General features: G+C 28.3%; 4 protein-coding genes across 6 annotated transcripts in view; 1 reads left to right on the top strand and 3 right to left on the bottom strand.

The window, feature by feature from the left end:
* Positions 1 to 542: 542 nt before the first annotated feature.
* c12.2 (von Willebrand factor A domain-containing protein c12.2) lies at positions 543 to 13,197 on the bottom strand. Its single transcript, XM_035870612.2, has 20 exons — positions 13,039 to 13,197; positions 12,770 to 12,945; positions 12,583 to 12,663; positions 12,077 to 12,486; positions 11,802 to 11,966; positions 6,810 to 6,971; positions 6,494 to 6,718; positions 6,164 to 6,373; positions 5,895 to 6,055; positions 5,486 to 5,768; positions 4,695 to 5,393; positions 4,186 to 4,572; positions 3,950 to 4,101; positions 3,292 to 3,724; positions 2,429 to 3,183; positions 2,026 to 2,336; positions 1,674 to 1,925; positions 1,184 to 1,578; positions 844 to 1,082; positions 543 to 739 (listed from the first exon to the last, which is right to left on the bottom strand). The coding sequence occupies exons 2-20, from the start codon at positions 12,879 to 12,881 to the stop codon at positions 622 to 624; spliced, it is 5,550 nt and encodes a 1,849-aa protein (XP_035726505.2). The 5' UTR covers positions 12,882 to 12,945; positions 13,039 to 13,197; the 3' UTR covers positions 543 to 621.
* Positions 9,833 to 11,476, bottom strand: LOC118443521 (uncharacterized). The gene is made up of 2 exons (XM_035870620.2): positions 10,887 to 11,476; positions 9,833 to 10,793 (listed from the first exon to the last, which is right to left on the bottom strand). Exons 1-2 carry the CDS (start codon positions 11,023 to 11,025, stop codon positions 10,018 to 10,020), a joined length of 915 nt encoding a protein of 304 aa, XP_035726513.1. The 5' UTR covers positions 11,026 to 11,476; the 3' UTR covers positions 9,833 to 10,017.
* An 886-nt stretch (positions 13,198 to 14,083) lies between the features above and the next one.
* Positions 14,084 to 22,780, bottom strand: part of LOC118443519 (3'-5' RNA helicase YTHDC2) — an 8,838-nt gene continuing 141 nt past the window's right edge. Inside the window, exons 1-8 of one of the 3 annotated variants that reach the window (XM_035870614.2) lie at positions 20,321 to 20,747; positions 18,937 to 19,149; positions 18,570 to 18,763; positions 16,373 to 18,458; positions 15,912 to 16,298; positions 15,529 to 15,779; positions 15,092 to 15,432; positions 14,085 to 15,010 (exon numbers count right to left, since the gene is read on the bottom strand). In XM_035870614.2, the coding sequence (XP_035726507.1) occupies positions 14,999 to 15,010; positions 15,092 to 15,432; positions 15,529 to 15,779; positions 15,912 to 16,298; positions 16,373 to 18,458; positions 18,570 to 18,763; positions 18,937 to 19,130 (3,465 nt within the window). In that variant the 5' untranslated portion in view covers positions 19,131 to 19,149; positions 20,321 to 20,747 and the 3' untranslated portion in view covers positions 14,085 to 14,998. Of the gene's footprint in view, positions 15,011 to 15,091; positions 15,433 to 15,528; positions 15,780 to 15,911; positions 16,299 to 16,372; positions 18,459 to 18,569; positions 18,764 to 18,936; positions 19,150 to 19,385; positions 19,527 to 20,320; positions 20,748 to 22,780 lie in introns of those variants that run through there. The other 2 variants (XM_035870613.2, XM_035870615.2) reach the window with 2 other exon arrangements.
* On the top strand, positions 20,865 to 22,710 carry Acbp1 (Acyl-CoA binding protein 1). The gene is made up of 3 exons (XM_035870624.2): positions 20,865 to 21,026; positions 21,819 to 21,933; positions 22,090 to 22,710. The coding sequence occupies exons 1-3, from the start codon at positions 21,012 to 21,014 to the stop codon at positions 22,230 to 22,232; spliced, it is 273 nt and encodes a 90-aa protein (XP_035726517.1). The 5' UTR covers positions 20,865 to 21,011; the 3' UTR covers positions 22,233 to 22,710.

Below are 22,780 nucleotides of genomic sequence, written 5' to 3'. Positions count from 1 at the left end.
ATTATTTATAAACATATCGGAAATAAATCGGGAAAACTTTCGTTTAATATCTTCATAGAATTCTTGACTTTCTTTTTTCTTTTTTTTTTTTTTCTTTTGATATACGTAAGTATAAAATGATGAGAGTGAACATGTGTATTTTTTATTTCTTATTTCGATCGAAATCAATTTTTTATAAACGAATGTCATGTATATTTCTGCCTCACATGATGTCTCTTTCAAAGTGTTATTTTTTAATGGCTGGCTTTTATTAATGGATATTTTTTTTTCTTTCAGTTTATTTACTTTTTTTCTTTTTTTTTCACAAGTACATATGTATGTATGTATATTTGGCGTTATACATATTTTATAACTAAAGTGAGTTATTCTGAAATATAGAAAGAATATCAAAGGAGATATGTTTTTTAATTTCTGACAAATCACGATTGGTCTTATTTTTATATATATATATATATATATATATATATATATATATATATATATATATATATATATAATTTTGATATATACAAATTTGATAAATATAAATCGTAATGTTATAAAAAAAAAAAAAAAAAAAAAAAAAAACTGTTCTTATGTACCTTTTATAATTTATTTCATTAAACTAATCTAATTTTTTCATCAATTCACTCGCGTTGTACTTAATACGGATGAGGCAAATATTTGTTGCAATATTCGTGGAATCTTTTGTAAATCCATACAAACGTAGGCACGTCCTGACGGCATTTTTTCGATCAATCTAAAAAAAAGAAAAAAAAAGGAAGAAAAAATAAACAAACAAACAAACAATGAAACCAATGAAAATGAATAATAAATAAGGATAAATAATGTTCTATACAAAACCTTGTCGCTTGATCGCCCAACGAACCGATAAAAATAGCATAAGCGTTTACGTCTGGATTCGACGTGAGTACTTTAGCAAATCTTTCTGGTCTAATCCCATAACGTTCTAAATTTGCATCCGAAAGTACAACAACGATCGATTCGTCACTATCTTCTTTTGCTAAGCCAGAAATAGCATCTTGCGTTGCTTCTAATGTATTATCACCGGACATACAAAATTGCGAATGAGCGTGCATCATCTGTAAAACGATTATGTTAAAAAAAAAAAAAAAAAAAAAAAAAAAAACAATTCCAATAACACATTATACTTAATATATTATTAAAATTTTTCTCATCTTACTTTGATTATTTCTAATCTTTTTTTATTATCAATCGGTGGTTTAAAACGATCCACAAATACGATACGATAATCATCCCCGGAATGACCAATGATGTCATATTGAAATCTATCTTCGTAACCACTGAACGATTCCATTACCATAACGCAAGCTTCCATTTCACGATCTAATCGTCCGTCATAGCCGTTAAATCTATACATGCTACCGGACACATCAACCACCAATTTCAATCTTTTCGGTTTTAATTGGGGAACACCAATCTCTGGTTCCTTTTCTGCTCTACGTCGATAAATCGTTTTTTCACCCGTTAAACCTTCTATTAATTTGGTATCATCCAATTCACCGGACGTTTGGTGTCTACACCATTGACGTTCCTTGCTTTTAGCTTGTAAACTACCTAGGGGAAAAAAAGAAAAAAAAAAAAAGAAAAAGAAGATAGAAAATAATGATACGTATAGATCAAACAGGACATTATAAATGTTAACAACTTACCTAATATTATTCTCAATGCTTGAACTTGTTTAGAAACGGCGTCGCTATATCTATTGTAAAGTTTATGATCGTATTCGCTCATTTTGATGTCCCTTAGACGTTGCTTAAATGCACGCAAACCCATTTCACGTGCAGCTTTTTTTATATGCTCAGGAACTGAATTTTTTTCATCGTCGCTAAGCTGATGTACTGTATGACCAGCATCCAAACGATATGGACCACCTTTTCCACCTAATCCAGCCGTGTCTCTACCTACGATTTTACGGAAAAAAAAAAAAAAAAAAAGAAAAATATATAGTAAAAATATTTCTTAACGAATCGTCCAACCATTTTGATTTTTTTTTAATCAAACCTCCTGTTCCACCGGCCCAAGTATTTCCACCAACGTGAGGATCATTATTCTCATCGATCTTTCCATGTTTCGGTCCGCTCACATCTTGACCCGAATATCTTTCCTTCGTAATTTGTATTTTATCATCGTCAATCCCAATCATACTTCTCCAAGAGCCTAAAGACCTTTCTATATTCGTTAAAGACGTTTCCCATAGACGAACGCATCCAGTGACGTCAACAGTTACCAGACCATAATTCGAAGTAGTCGATGCAAATATTGGTAACTCTTTACCGTATAACCATTGTGAAAGATGAGAGATTCTGGTAGGTCTAAAAAAGAAAAAAAAAATAGAAATTTATTATTATTCATTATCAATTGCTGGAAATATTTGTAATAATAATTAAATAGCAATTAATTTTACTTGGGTATGGGAATGTATCGAACTTTGTGATTGACAGTATTAACGACTTCTAAATAACCAGAAATTCCAGTATGTTTTTTATCATTAGGAGAAACTTCTTCAGGAACTTGTTCAATGGATATCGTTCGTATCACTTGACCATCGTTTGTTATAATAGGCGTAATAAAATTATTCAATCGTATTTTCCTAGGCCAATAATATAATTCATAAGCACTGTCCAATTCAGGAAATCCAATAATGATACCAGCGTATATGTTATTAGTAATCAAAAGTCTATTAGGAGAATTTATCTTTTGTTGCAATGCTTCACTAAGTATATTTTGATGTAAATTATCTTGAGAACAATTCAATAAAATGTCTTTCCTCAGGTTAGTACTATCGGACTCTTGAATTTCTCGTAAAACGTTCGGACACGGTTGAGATTCCACAGACTTCTCGAAAATGTATTTATTCTTGAACGTATCCTGTATCAGCCATTTATTCGCAGACGCAAGCAATATCGATTCCGCGTCACAGGGTAAATTGATCGAATAGACACTCATACTATCCAGATTGATAACTTCCACCTTGTTTTTGTTAGGAACGAAAAATACAATTTGATTGTTCGAAGAAATCAGATCCGACAACATTTTCCAATTTAAATTTTGACGTCCAAGAGTGTTAGAAATTTTATCAACAGTTTGTTCCAAAATTGATGACAATTGAATTTCTTGAACAGACCCTTTATCCGTATTTATCATTAGCAGACTATTACTCTAAAAAAAAAAAGAAGAAAAAAAAAATGATTAACAAAATATAAGAATTATTGTAATTTTTTTTTCTTTTCTTTTTTTTTTTTTTTTTTTTTCCGACACATAACTTACATTTCCTTCATGTAGAAAAACATTTCCAATTTTATCAGATGCAATTGTACATAACGATGCATTATTATAACTTCGTTCTTTAATCAAACCGTGTATTTTAATCTCTTGAATTGTTTCGCTTTCTAGATTCATAGTAAACAAACTTAAAGGATTCGTAGTAAGTACGTGTACTTTATCATCTGTCCCATCTCCTTTTGTTCCCTTAGTAACTGTCAAAGACACGACTAGACCACTTTCGTTTAATGGTACAGTCCAATAACTCTGTAACTCGGTGAACCATGCAGATCTAGCTTCTACTCGATCTAACATTTGACTATTTCGAATTGGATAAGAGGGTGCTTTCAATTTAATGTATCTCTCTTGAACGGGCAGAACCTTGAAAGTGTTCAAAACGTTCCAACTACCGCAAACCTTGATATCCGGTAAAGATATTCTGAAAGGAAAAGGAAAAATAATGTTTTGTACATTTTACTGCTTTAAAAATTTATTTTATTATTTTCTAAAAATTATATAAATTTTTCTTTTCCCTTTTTTTCCTTTTTGCTATTTATATTACTAAAAAAAAGAAAAAAAGAAAAAACTTGGGTAATAAAACCGATAAACATTTTTTTATTTACACATTTCCTTGAAAATTATATAAAATAAAATACATCCTTACTCTTTCGCTAATGCTACATTATTCGGTGAAGTTCCTACGGGAATGCCGTGTTTGTGTAAAACAGTTACTAAAGTATCAAAAATTTCTGGACTGTATCGATCGAAATCAAATACATTTCTGACAACTAACGGTAAAGGTTCTTTTGGAAATTTCTGAAATAATTACAATTCGTGTAATTATTTTCAATGAAATAAAATATCATTGATTACATTAACATATATATCATTCAGGCTCACCTCTATATGTTTGACTATATTGACAACTTCTCGTGTCGAATAGGGATAGGATACTAATCCTTGATCGGCCATACCTCTCAATTCTCCAAAGGCCTTGACCAATTTCTGTATTATTTTATCATCGACATTAGGACCGTATTGCTTTAACAATTGAATTTCATTTTCCATAGTGGGATTATCAACAGAATGCGTACTAAATAGATCTCCCAAAGAACCGAAGAAATCATTGCCCAAAAATGGAAAACCAGGTCTGTTCGCTAATACTATTATTCTGAAATCTGGATGAAGTGGTATCCTTTCGTTAGAATTATCAATAATTGATTTGGTATTAGATGGAACGATTCGTCTGCCATCCGATAATATCATTTCTCCGGACTCGACCAAAGTCTAAAATCAAATGTAAATCAAATCAAATCAAATCAATTCCGACATGTATCACTCAAAGTTAAATCTCTTGAATGGGATTAAAAGGATGTTTTGTAAAAAAGAAAAAAAAAAAAAAAACTTACCTTTAATATACACGTCACATGTGTCGGAGCTTTATCCGCCTCATCGATAACAAGCACATGTCCAAGTTTAACAGCTTGAACAAGTGGTGAATCCTCATAAACTACTTTACCATCTTTAACCATAGGCTGCAATGTTAAAGTTTGAACAGTAGTATCCCTATGCAATTGAATATATTCTCGGGGTCTATTCATCAATTGTAACAATCTATCGACTATTTTATTTTTACCAACGCCTTGATTACCAACTAGTAAAAGATTATGTCCGAGCATAAAGTCTTGAAGTAAACTTTCCAAAAGTGCTAAATGTTGTGGTACGTCGTAAAATAAAATATCTGGTACTTTGCTTAATAACTTCGTACTGTATCTATCGACAATCGTTTTACCAATTTTCACAGTTTTATCTGTAACTTCGTAATCGATCTTCCGTTCGGTCTTATCTTCTTTAGGAATTATATTCAATCGATTCAAACAATCATCGAGTGCTTGTTTAGTCACAGATGGTAAGAAACGTGCCAGGCAAGCTCGATGAACGGCCGTGTAAGCATCATCGTTATCAAATTTTTTCATTCTTTCAGCTATTCTTAATAATTGTCTTGTACTAAGTGATCCAGCGAGAGACTGTAAAGTTGGATCATTCGAAGATCTTAATGTGTGCGCTAATTGAATAATATTTAAAAGAGCTTCGCTGGGTTCTCCGTACTACATATATAAAAAAAAAAAAATATATATATATACATGAATTATATAATGAATTAAGGAAAGAGAAAATTTAAAGGATGAAAGGTACTTACTTTCGATCGAATAATATGAATTTCTTCTTCTTTAGCCAGAGGTCTCATTTCATGAAAAAGGAACATACTCAAAAGCTCTGAATTTAACCACTGACCTATTGAACTATTAATCACTGGCTTTCCAGCAAGTGCTATCAATCTAAAGGATGGATGAATTTGATAAACCCCCGATTTATGCATTTCTTCGTCCGATTTTTTATACTCCTCTTTAATTTCGTTGTATCGATCGGATCTTATAAGTCTCGTGCCATCGTGCAATTGTAATTCACGATCGTGAATTAATCTTAAAGGAAGAAAATACTAATCAATTATGAATTGTAACTCTAACATATATATATATATATATATATATATATATATATATGTGTGTGTGTATGTATGTATGTTTGTCTTTTTTAAATCATTATACCTATGTAATATGGCAAGAGTACTAGAATGTATTCTATCTATTCCATCTAACACAGCCATTTTTCCTTCAAGAGCTGCATCCACAAGAGCTGAATTTCTCCAAACAGTATCACCATTCGGTAACGTCGTTCTTTGCTGTATTAAATCCCTCGACGTCATGTCCTAATACGACAAAATAAAAAATAAATCGATCATATAACAAACGAAAACGAAGAAAATAAAATTTCTAAAATCGTGAAATCATTATTTCAAAAATACTTCAAAACTAACTTGATAAAGCATTATAGGCTCTACTTCGTAACCCATTAAATCAGCTAACTTTTGAACTGTCGTAGTTTTCCCACAACCTTTCGGACCAATTAAACACAAATCCGAGGCCAAATGCGATTCCATTAAGCTGGCCAATAAATTATTTTGATACTTCGTCTCTATATAATTATCTCCCATTGATTTATTTAATTCTATCGATCCAGAAAGCACCTGTATATAATTGAAAAGAAAAAAAAAAAAGAAAAGAAAAGAAAGAAAAAGAATTCAATTATCAGTTTTCAACAAAATATAAAATTCACACAAAAAAATATTCTTTTTCTTTTTCCTTACTTGCAACGTCCTGTTTACGTCATCTCTTCTAATAAAAACATTTAACAAATTCTCTCCAATTTTCTCAGTATCTATTTTACTTGGTTTTCTTATCAATGGATTTCTCAAAACATCGAACGTTTTAAGAATATTTTCAACAGCGTCTTGTCCTTCCTTTCCCAAAAACAATTTGTACGGATAAAACCTATAAAATATATCAAATACCGAGAGATCCGGACAATTATCCTACGGCAATAATCCAAAATAAATAATTGAAGAAAAAATTAAAAAATGTTGCATAATTGAAAATCAATCAAACGAATTTTGATATTTATACCAGAATTTTCGCAGCTAGCGGAAGATTATCCAAAGGAAAATCAGGAAGATTCAAACTCATAGCTTCCTGAGTTACCAAGGCATGAGCACAGGATAATAATTTTGATAAACGTTCTGGATCAATGTTGTCCGATGTTATTTTTTTCATCATATTAATCTGTTCCTGAAAAAGTGCCAAAAAGAAAAAAAAAATATATATATATAAATACAATAATATTAGAGAACTATCTAAATTTTAATGGATGCGGAATCACTTTGGAAGAAAAATCATTTTTTGCAATTCACTCGAAGATTATAATTATTTTCAAAAATTGATTTATTTGAACAACTTCTATTATCGATTAAATTTGCAAGTTGATAAAAACGAAATATGAATAATAATTCTCAAGTAAACCTTTATTAAATCGTCTTCGAATTGTTCATTTCGATAAATCAAACTCTCCTATAATGAACATCATTTGAACTATTCTCATATTTTAATATGAGAAGATTTCTGTATTGAAAATCTTTGCAATAATAAAAAGATTTTATAAATAAAAATAGCACCTACATTTATTCGATCAATATACTTAAATATTAATTGATAAGTATTCTTAAATAAACGATCAATATTTGTAATAAAATCAAACGCAATTTTGACACTTAATTATTTATAGTAAATACTTACTATATATATATATATATATATATATATATATTTATTTATTTATTATACCATAGATATTTGTATATACCGATCATTTATATTAAAAAATACTTATCATTAATTAATAAAAAAAAAAATAAAAAAATAAAAAAATATTGATAGAATAAACATAAATGAATAAAAATTGTTAATAATAAGCTCAGTCAGTATGTTTATCGGATAAATGATCAATGAAAGATTTTGATATAAAAAAAAAATATATATGTATATATATATATATACATGCATATATATACATATACATATATATATATATTTAATTCAGATAATATTATTTTCACGAGAATTCGTGAACCAGTGATTTAACGAGTAAGGAATGTTACCATTGCGATCGATTCGATACATAAAAGCTCTTGGAGTGATTAACGCCAAGTGGTTCCTCCTAACCGAGGCAACTACGCGAGTAACTACCACTCGACACGAAATCCCCTAAAGGATTTACCTCAAGGATTTTCATGGAAAACTTTCCAATGGAATGATATCTTATCCAAAGTCGATCTCTTCCAATGCGATAATGAGTGCCGTATACATATATTCAATCCTCTGTTAGAAATTCGACGGAACTATATCCATTAAAATGGTTGAATTCATTCGTTACTTATCTATTATTTTTCGATTCCACAATTCACACGAGATACTCTCTAATACTCGATAAATCAATTTCGTGATGGCAATTTTACGTGAAAAAATGTAATTTTTTCTGAAAGACAATTTCAAATATACAAGATAAAACTCTCTTTCTCTTTATATATATATGTCTATGTATATATGTATGTGTATATATAATATAATATAATATAATATATATATATACATCTATTATATCTATCATATTATAACTATTCTATCTATCATATATATATATATATACATATACGAATGTCATTTTAAAAAAAGTTTGACAAAGTATCGTAAGGAACTTTAATAATCTTAGTTTCATCAATGAGAGAGGACACGCGACATCAAATTAAAAAGTATCATCAGTTTATATGTGTCTTTTCGTTGAGGAAAAAAAAGGGAAAAAGAAAAGGAAAGGGTAAACGATTATAATAATAATTACATTGATTAATCGTAATATATAAAACCTGAATTCGTACGAATTAATTACAAGTGCAAGAAATAAAAAGAAAGAAAGTTAATTTTCTCTAACTTTCATCATTCTTATCCATTATTATCCTTAGTAATTCTCTTTTAATACACGTGAACTGAACTATATTTATTCTATTTCTATTCTTAATGATTCAAAATTATACGTGTGATTCACGATATACACATGAGAAACAAAGTATTGTTATTTATGAATATTTTTAAAACGTTCGATCGGTATTTATAATGAAATATAAATACGTAATATAATTGATGCGAATTAAGAGACTTAATTATTTATATAAAATAGAAAATATTCATATTCGTATGATCATATTTATTTTACAAAATATTCGTCATTAATTAATAAAATATATTGGATCGAATAAATATAAATCAAAGACAGATAATGTCGATCGTATAGAAAGAATTAAATTCCTTTCTAATTTTCATCGATAAATTAGATTATTTTTTTTTCTTTTAAATTTTAAAAAATCGTTAAGTCTGAGAAAAAAATGCCATAGAGTTAACGATAAATTTCGTCAAAATTATTTCTTGAAAAGAGAGAACATAAAAAAAAAAAAAAAGAAAATAGAAAATAGAATGAGAGACAGTGAAACTAAAGCGAATTACAGAAGAAAGTATGTCAACTTAGTTATAACATTTAGGAAATAATTTCGTGCGAACGTTAGAACGTTAGACGGTTAACTCTTCGTGTCTGTGTGGTATTTGGAAAAGTAACATAACTGACACGACAATGCGTGACAAAATGCCTTTGTGTCATAGCGGAAACAATCTAAATACTTTATTCTAATTATTTCGAAGTTTTAAGCACTTTTACTCTTGCATTACCGTCCCGTTATGATCTATTCCTACGATTTACACGTATTCTTTTTAAAACCGAGTGAAAAATGATCATAAAAAAAAAAAGAAAAGAAAACAAAAAAAAGAGAACTCGGCGATATCTCATTTAGGTACTATACATACGGGGTATAAATAGTAATAATTTTTTTTCTTTTTTTCTTTTTTTTTTTTTTCTTTTTTTCTTTTTTTTTCCTAATAAGAAACAATAAAGAATCTTGACATAGAAATTTTTTTGTCTAAAGGGAAACATCGAATACATTTGATTTTTTATAATAACATAGATAAATATTTTATGGAAAAACTTGTTTATAGTTATCTTTCAGTATTCATATATATATATATATATGTGTGTGTGTGTGTGTGTGTGTGTGTATATATATCACTATGATTAGAATATTTAGAAAATATTTGAAATGACAAAATTGTTATTATCATAAAGTTTGGAAGCAAAATTAATTTTTTCTCTCTTTCTTATATGTTAATATATCACGTGCAAGAAGACGGATAAGAACAAATTTATATTTCTCCTTAAATGGATAATTTTATTCGAATATTAATCGCAAATGAGTGATTCCTGAGAAGATGCATTTCTTTTCTCGTTGCAATTAAGTTTAGGCATGAAGATATGCAGCTGTGGTCGGCCAACGGGGGACAAAGAATTAGTGAAACTTCTTTTTTTTTCTTCTTCTTTTTCTTTTACTTTCGCCATCTTCGATGGATCTTCTTCTTCTTCCTTCTCCTTCTTCTCCTCCTCCTCTATCGTAGATTTTTTTTCTTCGATTTCTATTAAATCCTTCCTCTTAGCGCGTTCATCAATTTCAAATAATTTTCTTCTGGTCATCCTTCGTTCGCTTCTTTCGAAACATTCCGGTTTTCGTTCTCTTTCTAATTTATAATTTTTTATTGCCATCTTTCTCTTCATCATAGAAATTTCATTCTTGCTCGAAGTAAACTTCCTCGAATCTCGATTTTCCATTATATTTAAACGTTCATTCACTTCCTCTACGTCTTTCACGTAATTCTGAACTTTCCCTGATAAATCCAACCATTGAAGTACTCTCTCCGACAAAAGATTCGAACGTATCTCTGGTAATTCGAATTTATCAACGTTCGATCTCGACGAATCGTTCGACGAATTCCACAATTCATCGATACTTTTAATTTCTATCGTAAAATTTTCGACACATTGATTTTCGAACAATTCTCCTTTGATATCCTTCGTAATTGGAAATGATTTTAACAATCTTCCAGAATCATTTGATAATAATCTATCACATGTAGGTGCCGATTGTCTACGAATCATTTTAGAAGATATCCGATCATCTTTATCTATCATCAAGTGTTCACAGTTTAGGAAACAATTGTTCAAACGATCGAATCCTCGTGATTTCAATTGCTGATAATCCGATTGATAATCGTTACCTTTCGATGTATGCAGTCGTCGGCGTATCTTCGTGTTGATCAATGGATCGTCCGGTGATAGAACAGCATGACGAATACCATCCACCCAAATAGTTCGTACCGATAATGGTCTTTCTGACGATGACCATATAGCAGGCATTATTTTCTTTCCTTTCTTTTTTTTAATTGACCCAACTTTTTAGATCCTTTGATTTCTTCACTTTATTCAACGCAATCTTTTTGACCAAGAACACGTGTACTTTCATATCACAAATTTACATAGTATTCATTTATTTAATTTTTATTTATTATCAGATATGTATAATCGTCGAAATAAAAATTAAAAAATTCTCTTTGATCTTTGATGAAACGAAAGAAACAACCCTTCTGCCGAATTCCGACGCGTATCGACTTTGGTAGAGAAAGGACAAGTAAGGTTTCTAACGTTTAGGACACGCGATCCCAATGTCTGTGACCGTCGCGCAGTCACGGTCTTCGTTTATATAGGAAGGAAACGAGTATCGGAAGGGATGGATGGTGGGGTTTGTACAACCACCCCAACAACCCCCATTCCGAAGATACGCTATTTCCATCATTCGTAACGTGGTTTACGTTTTATGCTACGATAGGTCACATTTTATATAATTTTTCTTTTTTATTACTTATGTCCTACAATTCCTATTAATTTAAGGGATATTATACGTTATGAACTTTTACGGTATGAACGTGTCAAATTTAACAATTCTATTATGTGAGAACATATGATATAATCAATTTGTTTATTGTCTAATTTAAAATTATTATATTATTATTGTCATTATTATTATTATTATTATTATTATTATTATTATTATTATTATTATTATTATTATTATTATTATTATTATTATTATTATTTAATTATAGGTATTTATAAATTTTATTATATTAACTTACTTCAAAGGTAGAAAATGGAATATATCGTGCTTGAAATCTAGATCTTAGAGGTGGATCCAATGGATGACCAGGATAACGTGGTGATGGTAGTCCCAAAGCGATTACTCTAAAGTCCTCGCTGACTCTAACCAATTGCCATGCATCTAATTCTGCTTGACTATGTTGCTATCAAAAAAAAAAAAAAGAACAATTGGAATGACATATAATAATTATATAAAATATTAAATTACACGCAAATATTGTCATTTTTAAATAAATATGTTTGTAAAATATACCTCTAATAATTTATCATAACGCTCAGCTGGAATAAGGAACCTGCCGTCTTCCAAATGCATTTCTCTATTTTCTAATAGATTATTTAAAATAGGCAAAACATTTCGTTCTGCTTTCTCTACGCCTTCTATCAAAAGAACTCTACCGTTAATAGCAGCTCTTACTGCACTTTGATCATGATAATAAGCAGTTCCACTTTTAATCTCTCTTCTCTGTTTCAAATCAGCCTCCGTTGTATCTCTTGATAAAGCAATGAATTCTAATTCTCGATTTGTTAATTCTAAAAAGGCCAAAGCTAATTCTCGTCTTCTGGAACCTGGACTTCCTGTTAGAAAAATATCTTGACATAAGATATCCTTTTGTAGCATCCATTTTAAATGCCTCAATGATTCTTGTCCAGTTACATTTAATACTGTAAAAGAGAGAGAAAGAAAAGGAAAGGATTTCAATATATATTTTAAATTAACAATAAAATTTCTTTTCTATGACAGATATATCAGATACTCACAATATTTTCTAGGAATGTATTCTGGAGTTTTCGCTGTTTTGACACGCTTCGATACGTCAGCAATAGTCACAAATGTATCGTCTAATTAAAAATTCAAACGTGTTAAATAATTGTTAATATTCGTTTTTCTTTTATTTCTTGTTTTTAAATGATTTTTTTACGAATCCAAAGACAAACCTAAACTTACCTGATTTGCAACGAATTAACATAGTTGATAGGTTAGGATAAAATATTCTTGATCGTTCCAAAACTTTATACGTTATTGATAAACGTTTACATTTCAAAGAATTAAATATCATTTTGACTAAATGACGGACTATTTCTTTTTTAACTGTAACACGTGCATTATCGTTGCACGTCGTTCTGCAAAAAATACTTTGGACTTGAACTTGTAATAATTTGAATAAAAAATAGCGGGAGAATTTGAAATATATATATATATATATATATACGTACAATATTTTTTCAATGCCTTTGAATGTGGAATCATTTTTTAATTTATTACGATAAGAATATATTATATATTTGTGATAACGAAATTGTCATTCGTCATTGTACCTCCTTTATCATATACTTCTAAACTGCTAAACTAAACTCAGTTTTGTCTGATGAAACTAAACAATATAATGACAAAAGGTTTTTATATGTATGTATATATGTATATATTTATATATGTATATATGTATATATCTATGTATATAACTGTTACATAATGATTTTGTAATTTTAGATTAGCTATTATTCTTATACATAGTCAAATGTCATATATATTACTATATTTATTTAATTCCATATATATATATATATATATATATATATATATAAATTATTTTATTCAATATGTATATATAAATTATTATATAATTAAAATATAAATATAAAATAAATATCTATACAAATGATTTTACATTATTTGAAATCGTGCATATTAAAATATTTTCCTTCTAATAGATATCTCTTATGAAATGTAATGATCAAAGTTCATTTGGTGATATATCAAATAAGGGGATAATATAAAAAAGTAAATGCACAATGTCAAAAGTTTTAAGCATCTATTTCTTATTATCACATCGAAGAACATTACAATCTTTCTGAAAGGTACACATTGATTTTATCAATTTTATCAGCATAGTTCGTATCAACAACATCAGGTTGTAAAATATTAATTGATAAAAAAAAAAGAAAAAAAAAAAGAAAAATAATATTTATAATAAGATATAATTTAAATGTACCAGTATGCAATAATAAATAATTTTATTACATTTTTAGGAAATCTTTGAAACGAAACTACATTATTCATACAACAAAACAAAAAATAACATTTTACCAAAAATATCATCTACTTAAATATCGAAACAAAAAAAAAAATAAAAAAAAATAAAAAGCCATAAGCAAGTATTGTAAAAAATAACTACTGTTATTAATAAAAGCGTCTTTGCAAAATCAATCTATCCTTTTACCTTTTATTGAAGGTAACGTAATTAAGGTAAATGAATTAATACAAAATAATATCATAGTCAGCTATTCTGAAAATATAATATCAATGATAAGAGTATTTACTGTATATATAAAATCAATTACTAATTATTAATTAGTAATTAACTTAATTAAGTTAATCGATTTAATTATGTAAATATATATATATATGTAAACTCCCATATGTTATTCAAGTTATAAAATACTGCTTTGAAAAATTTAACTCTACTGCTAAAAATTATAAGCGCAATTAAGTGAAAAGTTTAATTAAAGATGACAAATTTTATACACATAAAAAATATATAATATATTTTTTTGTTTCTTTGCGCTCTTTATAACTTTTATTCTTTTTTTTTTTTTCTTTTTTTTTTTTCCTTTAATAATTTGGCGTCAAATAAAATAACGTTATGCAAACAAACAAACAAAATGAATTAGAATAAAAACAATTTATATGCTCCATTCGATAATAGATATGAAGATGTAAAGAAAGTAAATAAATTTATTATACTTGTGAAATAATTATCTTAAATTATTAAATATGCAATAATTTAATAAAAAATAAAATATATATTTTTTATATTATTTCCTTTATAGCAAAGAACACATTTAAATGTATTACTATCAAGCCAATGATAAAACGATATATACAGTAGTTACATTACACGTCATACTAAACTTTTTCACTCCATTACTTTATCTGGCAATAATAATTCCTATAATACTGAAAACTCGATTAATGTTATTAATTGAATTATCATTATTTAAGCAACCATTTATAAACAGTATACAACTACTTTCATAGAAATAGAGTGATGTAAATATAAGACATCATAGAGTAATATAAAAACCATTAAGAAGAACATATTTTTTTAAATAATATAAAACTGTACATGATTACAACTTTCTTTTCCATTCCTTTAAAGTAAAACAATGTCTCTCTTTAAAAATTTCTCTGAAATAATAAATATTAAATTGAATTTCTCTTTCTCTTTCGTAAATTATATGATAATTAATAGCGCAAAATAAAAATTACCTCTACAAAGTCATCTGCTCTTCTAGCATTTGCAGGATAATAATCGACTATTAATGGACGAGGTCTTTGTCCAATTCCTGAAGGTTGTTGCAATCCACATGCTTGCTCCTCATTAGTCAGAACTGTAACTAATGTACTAACAACTTTTTCATCTAATTGTGACATAGGTTTTCCTGGTGCTTTCATACGTCGTAAAAATAGGGCGTTCCATTTTTGTCGTAAATTTAAAAACAATTGTACAGTTTCAAGATCAAGTTTAAATACAATCCAATCGTCCAACTTAAAAATAGTACCCTCATGATTTTCATCCACTTCGGAATCAGATTCGCTTTCGGGTATTGCTGAAAAGTGTATATAAGCTTGGTAAAAAAAAAGAAAAAAAAAATGTAACTATATAATTCTATCTAACTATATAATTATCATATAAAGTTATATACCACCAGCTTCATAAATAGTATCCATAGGTAATCTTGCTGGACCACTGAAAAGTGCTACGGTCAAGGGATTAACGAGCGTAACGATTTTAACATGACAAAACCGACCAGTACGACTCATCTCTTCATAGAGTAACCAATCGGACGGTAATGATTCTACATTAGCTGCATGAGTTTGAGCATAAGTCATTCTAGGAGATTTTGGAAAATCTCTTAACGTCGATGATGGATGGAAAAAGACCTTCACTTCTTTTCTAAAAAAAAAAAGTGAAGATACAAATTGGAACATTAATAAAATTACTACGTCATTACATTTACGTGACTTTTTTTTTTTTTTTTTTTTTTTTTTTTTTGATATAAATAAAACCAAATGGAAATATACATACTGCGTTCTTAGTTGCATATGATCTCGATCGACTCTGATTATATTTGGATATAAACCAGCTGTTAAAGCTGCTTTAACGACCGCCCAATTTTCAGAATTGGTATTTAAATCTCTAATGTCACCAGCACCTCTCGCTCTAACAAATCCAGATGCACGAAGTTGACCAAGAAGTTGAGTTCGCATTCCAACTACCATTTCCATAACAGGCGCTGAAATGAAATTTTTTTCACAGAAACTACGTTCCTTCCCGCTAGCTCTTGCATTTTGCCAACCCTGAAATGCTCGCAATACAGCCATATGATCTGAAAATGTCCCGGTAGCAAATTTTTTTCGTGCAGCAGCTACAGCCCTTTTTTGTGATGGTTGAGCTGGCAGAATAAATGGATCTCTACAAGTCATTTAATAATATTAATAAATATTATTATTGAATAATTAATAAATAATTTTTAACATTATACGTACTTATATGCCAAGCTGCAAACGATCGTTAAAATTGGATCGAGACATTTCAAAACTACTGCATATAACAACATTTTCCCTAATCTTGGTTCAATCGGTATATCTAATAAATGACTTCCTAATTCGGTAAGATCTTCCCATGGGTCCAATGCATCAATTGTCTTCAATAATTGAACGGCATTTCTAGTTACTATATTGGAGGGTGGCTCTAAAGCTCTGTCTAAAAATTCTGCGATTGGTGTATTTCCTGGTGCCAAATGTTTTGTAAAAAGACATAACTCTTGCAAGGGTAATCGTAAGATTTCAGGTGTTTGATGTAATTGCATACTGCTAAAACGAATTGATGAGAATAAACGATAACAGAATCCTTTTCCACATCTGCCAGCTCTTCCTTTTCGTTGCTTTGCACATGCTTGTGATATCCAATTTGAACGAAGCGTACATACACCGGATATCGCGTCGAATGATTTTTCTTTTATTTTTCCTGAATCAATCACGTAAACAACATCATCGATCGTAATACTTGTTTCTGCAATATTTGTAGAAAGAATAATCTTTCTAGTTCCCTGCATACTAGGCTTGAATACTTTTTTCTGATCACATATTTGCATATTTGAATGAAGTACAAATAAATTGTAACGAAGGCCTTGATTCATTTTCTTTTCTTCGCCGTTTATTCTTTCTCTCATAGTTACTATATCATCATAACCAGGTAAAAATATTAATAATGAACCTGGTGGCATTTTTAAATGGATATATATAACGAGATGTAAAAGAAGATCATGATCAATATTTTCATCATTGAATGTATGATGATATACATCTAATAACATTTTATCTTCTTCAGAAATAGAAACGTTGTCACCTTGTACTATTTCACAATCTTGCACTGTACAATCATACGTTTTCATATATGCCTCAATCAATTCTGCACATTCGATTTGTTTCATATTTTTTGCCCAATCTAATGCAGTCCACTCGTTACCAGCTCGAAGATTCAAATTTGCTCCAAGATTTAAAAGTTGTTCGGTAGTATTTATGCATCCTCTACCTGCAGCAACCATCAATGGTGTAACTAATGTCTTAGAATGCTGATAATCTACTGAAACATTTTCGGAAAGTATAAAATGCAATAATTGTGCAAAATTATCTTCTCCACCACATAACCATGCGTCCGATATACTTTTGTCTACTTCCTCTATCAACCACGGTTCTAGTTTAACTTTCTCTGGTATGGGCTCATTTTGTTGTGCTAATATCGGTGCTGGCAACAAACATCTTTCATTCAATGGGCCTTTACCAGATATTTGTGGCTTGTACTGAGTCCAAGATTCTAAGACCTTGCACTGTTCCTTTTTATTTAAAAATTCTTTCTTTCTCCTAATCATTTCTTTAGTCATATAGCCGGTCATTTTCAAAACATCCTCAAGGAAATATGTTTCAACTTCATACAATCTACCAGGAATATTGATAACAACACACTTATCAAAGTACTTTGCAAAAATAGTAGTATCTAATGTTGCACTCATTAACACAATTTTCAATGATCTATATTTATTCATTGCATCTTTTAATGCTATCAAAAGGAAGTCACAAAATCTATCACGTTCGTGAACTTCATCCACTATTATGTGTGTTACTGTAGTCAAGGCAGAATCTCCACCCATAAGAGTCCTAAGAAGAACCCCATTAGTACAATATGTCAAAAGAGTTTTAGGCGCAACTCTACTTTCAAGTCTAATTTGATAACCAAATGTTTGTCCAATTTTTTCGTCCCTTTCAAATGCTACTCTTTCTGCAACGGATACTGCAGAAAGTCTCCTTGGTTGAGTACATATAATTCTACAAATTTGATGTCTTTGCTGGCAATGCTCTAATATATATTGAGGTACTTGTGTGGTTTTACCACTTCCTGTTTCCCCAGCTATTATGACTACTTGATTGGTAGCCAAAGCATTTAAAATGTCTTCTCGTGCATTAAAAATTGGAAGTGATTTACGAAAATTCAATACATCAAAATTTGTCTTTAATTGTGGTACTTGTGGGATGCTACTGTTCAAGCGACCCATAGCCTTTGTATTTGTAATAACTAAAAACAATAAAGACAATATTTTTAATAAGATCTGTACGATATTTTTCCTCATCTTAAATATACATAAATATTAATAAAATAATTTTTTTTTTATCTTCTCTTTCTTACCATCTGCATTAAGAGGCCGTTCTCTTTCCATTGGAGGTAATAAATCTTGACATTCTTTATGATTCAATGGGAAATTATTTAATAAAGCATAAATACTTTGTTTCGATGACTTTTGCAGCTTGATTACAGCATCAGCTTGAACTATGGTAGATCCTTCTCTCTTGTATACCGTTAAAAATCGGTTTTTGCCTTTACTGTTAATTAAATATGTATATATATACATATGTGTATGTGTGTGCATATATTTGTTCCATCTTTGCAATTTAAACACAATCTATTATTTTATCATTGTGTTTAAATTATATACAATAACATATAGTATTAATATTGTATGTTAATAAAACATACAACTTTATTTAACTCATACCCTCTACTTTTGGATTTTAAGCCAAGATCCTTAACAAGTTCATGGATATAAGCTCGTTCTATTGCTGTATAAGAAGATGGAAATTCTAATTCTTTTTGATCCGGTGTTTCCAATAATTTCTTCAAAGTTAAGTTTACTGCTATTCTAGTGTCTTCTCCTATCAGTGGATGTTTTCGTTGTTTGTGGCGAGGCATGATTAATATTGAAAATTCACTAAAGAAGAAAAGCAATGTTTCTCAATAATTTTATATGACAATTATAAATAATACAATTTAATAATTATAACGATTATAACGTAAAATATATCAGTAGGACAGCATTACATTGGTTTTTATTAGAAAATTCATCGTAGAAGTGAGTATTATCAATTTCAGATATATATATATATACATATATATATATTTAGAAAAACATAAGAATATAACCAATTTAATGCTGTACAAACTCACCGTATTAAAAAACACACATATATATGTATATATATATATATATTTATATTTATGGAAATATTATTAAGCATGTAATAATTATTTGAGAGAATTTATTTTAAACATTAGAAATAGCACTGCTGACATAGAGTGCTACTATGAACGAGCGGCAAAAGCAATTTTCAGGAACGTATATATCAGATTGAAAATAAAGGTTCTTATTGCATCCCATTTTTATATCTAATAATAAGTGATCTTATATAACATTACAAATTTTTAAAAATTTTCTAGCAATGTAATCAATCTTTTTACATTCGAATAAATCGATTGATTAGCCATCATCTAACAAAAAATAGTACGAATTAATTGTCATTTTTGATGACCTATTTGAAAATCATTTGTAGATACGATCCTGCTAATCTTTTCTGATTTCGCCATTTTGTATTGTGAATATTTAAGCGCTAATTTAAAATTGATAACGAATGAACTTTTTTTCAGAAATTAATTCGCGCAAACAATAGCTATAAATATTTTAACGGCATCATTAATTCATTATCTCGAGTATTTAAAAGTATAATGAAAAGACTTGATATACATTTATCATATACATTGTCTTTCTCTTTTTCGTAATTTTGCCTATAAAAAATCTTTCCACATTTACTCATTCATTACATTTTGATTTTACATATGGTGTAAAATACAAAGAAAAAAAAAACAAAAAAAAATCGATATCCATTTCAACGTAATATGCGACATAGATAATATCCTAGTAACACAATGGTATACATATTTTATTATTTAATCAACTTTCGATCGAAGACATGTTCGTTTGTTAAAATGACTCATCACACGAGTGTTTACATAAGATATTTAAAGGAAAAAAAGATCAATGGAAAATAACATTGAAAAATTTGTGTCAATATTTATTTTACGATATTAATGATTATAATAAATACCTATAAGGATAACACAATACGTTTATTATTCTTTCGATAAACGTTGATTAAAACTAATTAAACTCCGTCTGATAATAATTGAAATAAACTATCGAAAGATTATATTTTTCTTTTCCATCATCTTTCCCAATTAACTGGCACTTTCATTACTGTTGATTTACCATTTCATATAAGCACAAAGGTCGATAATATAAGATATATTTGTCATAGCGACAATTTGTTTTTGGGTCATCTCAATAAGACGAAGTTTGACTAATGGATACTAGCTTTTAGGTTTGAGATCTGACAGGCAGCGCCATCATTGTTGCTAAGCGAATTACAAAATTTTTAAATGCATACGATCTATATATTTTATTGAAATGAATTAAATGAAAGTAAAGATCAAGATTTGGGCCAAAGGTTATACGAAATATAAGGTAGCTTTCTTTTTTCTCTTTTTACAAACCGTATGAAATAAATTTTATCGTCTCTCTCTCTCTCACTTTTTTTTTTTTTTTTTTTTTTTTTTAATTGCGTATAAACCTTGACGATCTCAGAAAATGAAAACAGTTACGACCTCTGCACGTACTCATTTATAACGTCGTACTCCTCCGTGCACGTTCTCTCAGCAGTGTTTCCTACTCTAATCTTTTCTACGAATTAATAATAATCAAATTGTTTTTCTCGATAAATATAAATTAACAATCTGAAAATGTCTTTAGACGAGGTAATTAATATCTTATAGTAACTATATAATATATTTGCAATTGTATATTGTTTTATTATCAATGTTCTATGTATTTTTCCGATTATTGTTGTCGTTATAGCGGTTTAGTGAGTTGTGTGTTGTGTGTGTGTGTGTATGCTTAACTATTAACAATTTGACATATATCTATTCTCTAATAGTTTATGATTCATGATTGAACTAGTTAGATAAATCAAATCTGATAATACATTTTTTTTATTACTTTCATTCATTAAAACGTTTTTATATCTTTTATTATATCTCATATTCTTTAGAAATATTATGGTTTTATGTATTATTTATATCTTTCATATGTCATTCAATACTTACGTGCGTACAATAAAAAAAATTTATTAAATAATATTCTTTTCAATTTTATTTAATAGCATAACTTCAATCTGAATGAATACATATATATATATATATATATATATATATATATATATTATAAAATTTTTTTATCTTGGTACAATTTTATCGTTTATCTTAAATGTACAGAAATATCTTATCCAGATTATATATTTTCTTGAGTTATTTTATATTGAACCAATTATAATTTATGACTAATTATATTGAAATATAAATATTTTATTCAATTATATTGCAGAAAAAAAAAAGAATTGATTTTTTTTTTTTTTTTTTTTTTTTTTTTTTTTTTTTTTTTTTTTTTTAGAATTTGATATCTTAAATAATCATTTGACCATTAACATTTTTATTTCTGTATTCTCTTATAGAATTGATATCTAAAATATTGAATTATTATTATTATTTCAGAGATTTCTCAAGGCCAGCGAGGAAGTAAAAGAACTTTCTTTTAAGCCTTCAACTACATGTTTACTTGAACTGTATTCATTGTATAAACAAGCCACAGTCGGTGACTGTAATACTGGTAAATATATATATATATATATATATATTTTTTTTTTGTTAATACTACAGAATATGACTCATTTTTTTGTATTAAAATGACGAATAATGATAAGAATAATTGTATTTTGTTTATTTTCTTCTTATCTTTTTTCTTTTTTTTTTTTCTCGCTCCTAGGAAAACCAAACATTCTCGAATTTGAAAAAAAAGCTAAATGGGAAGCATGGAACAAACAGAAAGGTTTAAGTCAGGATGAGGCAAAAGAAAAATATATTATTAAAGCGAATGATTTAATAAAACAAAGTGAAAAGAATGAATAATAAATGAGTCTGGCCGGATTGCCCTCTAAACGAGGACATACGCTAGTGGCTCATGCTGCTAACTAACGATTGCCTAATTTTTAGTTTTGGTGAATTTATGGTTTCGGGAATAAAAAAAAATCTATCGCGTTTAAACGATATATATATATTTGAAATATATATATATATTGTTAATGTTTCTAAATGTTTATATATATATACATATATGTATATATTTCTTTTTCACTATTGATAAAAAAAATCTTACACAAGTTTTACGTAAAAATAATTAATATAAAACTCTTGCACAATTTTTTATGTATCCTATTTAAAACATAACACGTATGCTATTGTGTATGATTCTTTGCATATTTTATACATCATATTGCAAAAGTGTTCAAAAAATTTTACGTTCTTTATAAGAATATATATATATATATATATATGTGTATATATTCTTTGTATATATTTAAATAAAAAAATAATTGCAAAATTAAAACATTCAGTATTTTCATAATTTAGTACCTAATATATCCCTAACATAATAATAAGTGAGAGATAAAGTAGAT

Source organism: Vespa mandarinia, chromosome 7, assembly GCF_050613455.1.
Source record: "Vespa mandarinia isolate Hongniang chromosome 7, ASM5061345v1, whole genome shotgun sequence".
Classification (NCBI taxonomy): Eukaryota; Metazoa; Arthropoda; class Insecta; order Hymenoptera; family Vespidae; genus Vespa; species Vespa mandarinia.
This window is presented reverse-complemented; position numbering and strand designations above follow the sequence as displayed.

Coding starts and splice junctions, on each gene's coding strand:
- c12.2 (XM_035870612.2), bottom strand. CDS start 12,881: ATGATATTTAATTCTTTGAAATGTAAACGTTTATCAATAACGTATAAA. Junction 5,394..5,485: donor TTCATATTATTCGATCGAAA/GTAAGTACCTTT, acceptor TTATATATGTAG/TACGGAGAACCCAGCGAAGC. Junction 1,579..1,673: donor AGCATTGAGAATAATATTAG/GTAAGTTGTTAA, acceptor TTTTTCCCCTAG/GTAGTTTACAAGCTAAAAGC.
- LOC118443521 (XM_035870620.2), bottom strand. CDS start 11,025: ATGCCTGCTATATGGTCATCGTCAGAAAGACCATTATCGGTACGAACT. Junction 10,794..10,886: donor ACGACTGCATACATCGAAAG/GTAACGATTATC, acceptor ACTTGATGATAG/ATAAAGATGATCGGATATCT.
- Acbp1 (XM_035870624.2), top strand. Junction 21,934..22,089: donor AGTCGGTGACTGTAATACTG/GTAAATATATAT, acceptor TCTCGCTCCTAG/GAAAACCAAACATTCTCGAA.